Source organism: Olea europaea, unplaced genomic scaffold, assembly GCF_002742605.1.
Source record: "Olea europaea var. sylvestris unplaced genomic scaffold, O_europaea_v1 scaffold311, whole genome shotgun sequence".
Lineage (NCBI taxonomy): Eukaryota > Viridiplantae > Streptophyta > Magnoliopsida > Lamiales > Oleaceae > Olea > Olea europaea.
In genome coordinates, this window is record NW_019249854.1 from 111,747 (window position 1) to 118,980 (window position 7,234).

At 32.4% G+C, this 7,234-nt stretch overlaps 1 protein-coding gene across 1 annotated transcript; it reads left to right on the plus strand.

Annotated features, from left to right (window-relative positions):
* Window positions 1-5,074: 5,074 nt before the first annotated feature.
* On the plus strand, window positions 5,075-7,234 carry LOC111385202. Its single transcript, XM_023009579.1, has 6 exons — window positions 5,075-5,600; window positions 5,716-5,916; window positions 6,007-6,338; window positions 6,519-6,659; window positions 6,757-6,917; window positions 7,069-7,234. Exons 1-6 carry the CDS (start codon window positions 5,075-5,077, stop codon window positions 7,232-7,234), a joined length of 1,527 nt encoding a protein of 508 aa, XP_022865347.1.

A 7,234-nucleotide genomic window follows, 5' to 3' on the forward strand; every position in this document is an offset into this window, starting at 1 on the left:
TTCGTCATCCACGTGAATAAACCTTCCCCCGTGCGACACGATGAATCTCAAATAGGTGTTCATACCTAAAATAAAGGGATTACAACGATAAGAATTATGAACAGTCAATATGTCGATATGTAATATCATCGAAGGGGCACTTTCGAATATTTAAACCAATGCAATAGGAGAATGTGAAATGCAGGGTGTCAACAGTTTTCAACTGTCGACTTTGACAATTTAAAACTCTATCCCGATAGTTTATCTGTCGATCTCGACAGTTTATAAATGTCAAGATCGACATGTATAACCGTCGAGATTGACAGATAAACTGTCGAGACCGCCGACAAGTTTAACGCCAGTTTGTTTGTTACTTTCTCCGAAATATTAATGGTTATAATCAATTCTCAACTACAACAATTATTCCATTGCTCTACAGATCTCCATAAACAAATGACTGCTTCATTAAATATGGAATAGTTGACATTTTCCTAAATATTTTTGGTATATTTTCCCTTTAAAATGATTTGAAAAAGAAAAAACAATACCATCATCATTAATAGTGGTTTTAAATGTTTTCTTCACTTTGATGATCATGTTGCTTTTAATATGTAAAAAATAATAAGCTATTACATAAAAATATAATAATTTGTAATAACTAACCTCTCCAAATGGATGATGAATTGAATAGCAATATATTGTTGATGAAGGAATAAAGAAGATGAAAGAAAATGGAGGGTTTTTTCAAGAAGGGATGTATTTGATGTGAACTAGGATTGTTTTGCTTTTTTTATCTTATTTTTGCTTCTTTTAAATTTTTTTTTACGTCTTTTCTCTTTTTTTTTAGTCAATTCATATTATACAATATAATATACATTTATCAAATCATTATATTATACATATTAAATAATGAAATCATTACAATTGATTGGATTGGAGGCTACCATTAATGAGCATTTAATGCTCCTAAAAAGGGAAGATTAAGGGTAATTTGGATATTTTCCACCAAAAAAAGTGACATTTTTGATAAAATTTAGTCCACATGAAAAGTTTTATAGCAATTTTCAAAAAAGTGTCATTTTTGATAATTTCCCTTTTATCAATCAATTATAGGGCTGGACATGGTTTGGGTTGGATTGACTTTGAGTCCAACTCGAAACCAAGACCGGCTTGATCGGTTTGGATAAATTCCAACCCAAATCAAGACTCAATCTAGTCGTTGAAACCGAACCAAATCGATTTGGTTTGGTTAATCGGTTTGAAGTTTGTGCGAGTAGATAAAAAAATTGTCGACCTATATTGGGTTAAAACATTTGTTTTTTATACATATAATTTTTTTTTCTTACGTGATGCATATAAATATTATATATATAATCAATTATTTTCAAAATCATCATCATATATAAATCCGATAGTTACCAACAAAAAATTACCCCAAAATGAAAGTAAGGCTACAATCTAAATTCGAAGTTTACTCAAACAATTCTTTTTCTTGCTTTCTTTTCTTTTGACATTTAGAGTTCTGGTAGAAAAAATGTAGAAGGTAAACAAATTATTTGAGATAAAATATATTTGTGTTGTTATTATTATTATTATAACCTTTAAAAAGATGAATTTTAAAATTAAAAAAAATGTATTCGCGCGTTGGATCGATTAATTAATGGGTTGGTTGCTTAAACCGTAACGAACCCAACCCAACTTTTTAATGATTAAAATTAACTGAATCAAACCAATTTTTTGGTTCCAAACAACCCAAATCGAATCCGACTTGATTTGGTTTGGTCGATTTTTTTATGTTTATTTTGCCTACCCCTAGTCAATTAGGCCACTTATTATTATTATTATTATTATTATTATTATTATTATTATTATTATTATTATTATTATTATTTTATATTACGATGACAGTTAACTCGTTAATAAAGTGATTTAGTTGGCTGTCAAAAACCTTCAATGCTCACATGATTAATAAAATGATCACGGATATTGCTACAGGTACCCGAAATTTTACACTCCAGGTTACCCGCACCTCATGTGAGGGGTGGGTAACCCGGAGTGTAAAGCTCGTGGTACAAATGACAAAATTCAATGATCACATAGTTCCAATATCACTCCGGGTACAAATGACAAAATCCAATGATCACATAGTCCCAATACGAACTTTGTTACTCAAACAACAAAATGGAATTACCTCTTTTAAATAAGAAAATAATTGCAATTTCAATTTCAAATCGAGGCACTTTACTCAAAACATGTTTGTACTGTGTCAAGTCCAAGAGCAAAAATAATAGTCAATGATGATGATGATGATAATACCATGTAGGAACATAATGAAAATTTTGATGAATTTCCTGAATAAGAGATATCTTTATTTTCTAAAAGAGGGTTGGGAATTTTTTATAAAGAGTTGAAAGTGTCTTATTTTGAAGCTCAGTTCTATGGTTAAGTGCATGCCAAGATAATGTAGTGCTCCATTCAATAAGAAAATATTAGAGAATGTATGATTGAAAAGTGGAGACAGACAAATGCATTTTGAATAAAATGTGGACATCACGTTATTAGATCCTGGTGAGCTCAGAACCATAGCCCATGTGAGCCTCATCGGAGCTTTTTTATATTTTTAAGTTTCTCTATGAGAGATCCGATCGAAAAGGCCTATTTGAGAGACTTATTCTGGGGATAAATATAAATAAACTAAAAAAGAGCTTAAAGATGGGCTATAAACATGGGGTGGGCATAGTTATTTACAAATACCCTCACTCCGGAAAGGAAGGAGAGAGCTCAGACGGCAAAGGAAGTTTTCTTTGAATTCAAGAGCCCAAACACGAGCTAAGAAAGTTGTGTTTAAAGTCAATTATATTTTCAAATATTAATAACATTAATTATATATTTAAAGTTAATTATTTTTTTTCCTATATAAGAAAGCAACTATAAAAGTGACTATATTTAAAGGTATAACTATAAAATTTTTAAAAAATATATAATTAGGTTACTTGTATATATTGAGTTATTGACAATACAAGAAACAGACATACATCACGAGGCGATTAACATTCGACTGACTTTATTTTGGTCTACGTATTTTGTGTAAATTTTATTTATGAGTTAATAAATGCCAAAGGCAAAATTTTAAAATAGTAAATGAAAAGGTTGTTCAATACGACATTTACTTAGCAAATTATTTGCTTTGGACTTGATGTTTGTTAAAAAGGATTGAATAGTAGTGAATAATAAATAAATAATAGGACTAAAATCAGTGGCGGATGTAGTTTGGCCAGCCTAACTGGCTTCGCCGGAACCACCGACCGCGGGTCGTCGAGAGTGGACAGTGGACTGACGGTTTTGTTTTCAGATGTAGACATTTTCTTGGCTGTGGGCATGTGCCGCAGCTGCCGCTGTTGGGTCGGCAGTTTCAAATGTTTTTGGGCCTCTATTTATTTTATTTTATTTTATAAAATCAGACCCAAAAACCCCAAATGAGCATTCTCAAATCCATTACCATATAACAGATTATTCCCTTAACTAAAGGCCTAAACATTACTGACTAGTCCACTACCGCCAGCAAACTAGGGCAGATCGCACTTCGCACATCACACTTTGTAGACGGAGACTCGGAATCGGAGAGGACCGACCAGCTGACTAGCACTCCTGCACCAGCAGGCAGCCCATAGCAGCAGCGAACAACAAGCTTTTCTTTCCCCTCCCGAATCAGTACCGTTTTCCAATTTCCTTCCCATCAAAATCAGTATTATTATAGGCTTTTTACCTGTTCTTGAAAATACATAATTCTCTATCTCTCTATGTCACTTGTTAATTTGTAAGCAGTTTTTAATATTTCATATCAATTGCCAAGTTTTATTTGTTTCGAAGTTTACTTTTTGTTGGTGAGTGGTGAAGTTGGACAATTTTTCAATATTTGCTCAGCTTTCTCTGATATATATAGATAATAGATGGTTTAGAAATTGTTGAGGTTGAGCATTTAATTTATAATATCAATTTGTGATTGTGAAGATATAATATGGATGGGATGGCATAAATAAATTACGAATTCTATCATTTTTTTATGCTTATTTTTGTCCATTATTATTTATTAATTTATTCGTTGGGATTAAAGAGTCCAATAAAAATATTCTAGTGATATAAACCATTGAAGTTTTTAATTCAATCTCCATTAAGTAGTTTATTAAATCAATTTATTAGAAAAAATAAAATTATTCATGCATATTTCACTGAATCAATCAATAAATGTTTTGTTCGGAATGTAAGATTGAATTGATTCGAGACTCATAATTGCTGATCCACACATCTTCTGTGATGATCCGAAATGAAATCATAGGATATTAATTCGAGTTAAGAGAAAAGAAATAGGGAAAAATCGCATATACCCACGATAAAAATTATATTTCCTAATTCCTATTATACTATTGAATGATATGCATGCTAACAATATTGTAAAACACTTGGGGATTTTTTTTTTTTTTTTGTTGAATTGTTGATTTTTTAATCAATTGTAATTGAAAATTAAGTTAGGGCATTTTGCAGATTATGGAACAATTTTTTCAATTGAAACGAAAGCCTATACCTAGTTCTCTAGTTCTAGTTGTGCTTCTAGTCCCGCCACTGCTTCTAGCCGAGCACTCGAGTTATTAAATAGCACAAAGAAGTCTCGAGCTCAATTCAATGTGGATGGTCTTGTATCTAATCCTGGAAAATGCCCCTATCGAATCATATGATCCTAATAGTAGAGATGATGTTAGGATGACATATTTAGAAAAAGGTCCTTATCAACCACATGGACACGACTTTCCAAGAAGATGGATAGAAAATGATAATAGGTGTTTTCGAAAAGAATGATTTTTTGAATTTTATTGGTTGGAGTACAGTATATAAAATGATGCGACTTATTGTTTGCATTGCTACTTGTTCAAAATTGATAGAGGGGGTCAAGGGGGTGGACATATATTCACTAAGATCGGCTTTAAGGATTAGAAGCACAATAATACATTGAAAGATCATGTCGAGCTCATTGATAGTGCTCATAATCAAGCTTTTGCAAAGTGTACCAATTTGATGAATCAAAAGCAAAGTATCTCCTATGTTATTTAGCCAAATTAGTAGTCAACAGAAAAATTATAGGACAAGTTTGACTGCGGTGCTAGACTATACTAGATTCCTCTTTATGCAAGGATTGTCACCTCGTAGTCATGATGAATCAAAAGAGTCTCTTAATAAAGGGAATCTAATTGAGCTACTAAATTGGTATGCATCTCGTCGTAAGAAAATTAATGAAGTACTATTTAGTAATGCTCCTGGAAATAACCAAATGACTTCACCAAGCATCCATAAAGATTTGGTTAATTTTTGTGCTGTAGAGACGACTAGGTGTATGATCAATGAGATGGGTGATTCTTTGTTTTCAATTTTGGTTGATGAGTCTCGTGATAATTCTATAAAAGAACAAATGATAGTTGTTTTGAGGTTTGTTGACAAAAGTGGGCAAGTAAAGAAGCGTTTGTTGGGCATTTCCCACATCGCTAATACTTGTGCCCAATCACTAAAGGATGACATTGATGTAATGTTTTCTATACATGGGTTGAGCAAATCCAGCCTGAGAGGTCAAGGTTACGATAGCTAGCAATATGTCAGGTGAGTTCAATGGTTTAAAAGCTTTAATTTTAAGAGAGAACCCTTGTGCTATGTATGTTCATTGCTTTAATCAACAGTTTCAGTTGTAAGTTGTTTCCGTGGCACATAGGAATGTTATGCTTAGTGATTTATTTAACATGCTTGCTGTTGTTGTGAATTTGGTCGGTGCATCATGTAAACGTGTAGATGCTCTTCGAACAAGTTATCATTCTGAAATTCTGAAGAGGCTTAATATTGAGGAACTTTCTGGTGGAACTGATCAGTTTCAAGAAATGAGTTTGGCACGCCTGGGTGATACTAGATAGGGCTCACATCTAAAGACAATTACTCGCTTTATTAGTATGTTTAATGCGATCTGAGATGTTCTTGAGAATATATCAGAAGACGGCGTAAGTTTAGAGAAAAAATCAATGACCGTAAGACAGATAGACAATATGCAAGATTTTCAATTTGTGTTCAGTCTCCATTTTATGTTTGAAATTCTTGCAATTACAGACGACCTTTCACAAGCCATACAGAAAAGGGATCAGGATATTCAGAATGCTATGAGATTATTGAAATTGTGTAAGTACGCATTGCAGAACATGAGAGATAATGGTTGTGATACTTTGTTGAGTAAGGTAATTGAACTTTGTATTGATAGACATATTTCAGTGCCCAATATGGATGATATTGTAGTATTGAAAGGTCGACCTAGGCGTGCAACTCAGCAGGTGACTTATTATCATCGCTTTTATGTTTATTTGTAATGTTATATGATAGATTCAATCCTGTAAGAGTAGAATGATTGTTTTCCAGAAACAACTACTGAGTTTTTTACTTGCTTTTCGTGTTTAAGTCCAAGAGATCCATTTACAACTTTTGATGTATGTAAATTGGTACGACTTACTCAGTTATATCCTTTGGATTTCAATAGTGAAGAGCTTTTATTATTTAGACCTCAACTTGACAAGTTTCTTATGCTCATGAGAATGGATGAAACTTTCTTCAACCCCAAAAGCATATCTTGTGTAGCTCAAAAGTTGGTTGAAACTGTAAGTTCTTGTTATTTTCCTGATCACATTAGTTTTGATATTACCTGTGGCAACTGTAAGTGTTGAAAGGGTATTCTCTACTATGAATCTAATCAAGAATGATTTGCGCAACAAAATGAGAGATGAATTGTTGGATAACAATTTGGTGGTTTATATGAAGAAAGATCTTTTTATAAAACTTGAGAATGAGACAATATTGCAACGTTTTCAAAATATGCGACCTCGTAGAATTCAATTGTCTAAGCTTACAACTAAGAAGTAAGGTTGTATTCTATATTTTTTTAGCATTTTGGGTTGTATTGAACAATATTTTCATATGTATATAATTTCTAGATTTTAGTGCATTTACATATATATTGAATAATTTTTAATATTATTTAATCTGATTTTAATAAAGGATTGGCTGCAGATCAGACCAGGCTTTTACGATCGTTGATTGTCGAAGATCAACGGTCAAAGTCAACCTCCGCGATAGCTTAACATTGATGCTGGATTCGCCACTGACTAAAATAGACAGAGAACTTGACACGAGTTTGATGGCTAAATTGTCGTTTTTCAGTGAAAAGGGTGTCTAA

What these genes read in the sequence shown, in the direction of transcription:
- LOC111385202 (XM_023009579.1), top strand. Translation starts at nt 5,075, where the DNA reads ATGTTATTTAGCCAAATTAGTAGTCAACAGAAAAATTATAGGACAAGT. An exon ending in CTAGGCGTGCAACTCAGCAG is followed by an intron (nt 6,339 to 6,518) that starts GTGACTTATTAT and finishes CGACTTACTCAG; the next exon opens with TTATATCCTTTGGATTTCAA. An exon ending in CTCAAAAGTTGGTTGAAACT is followed by an intron (nt 6,660 to 6,756) that starts GTAAGTTCTTGT and finishes AATCTAATCAAG; the next exon opens with AATGATTTGCGCAACAAAAT.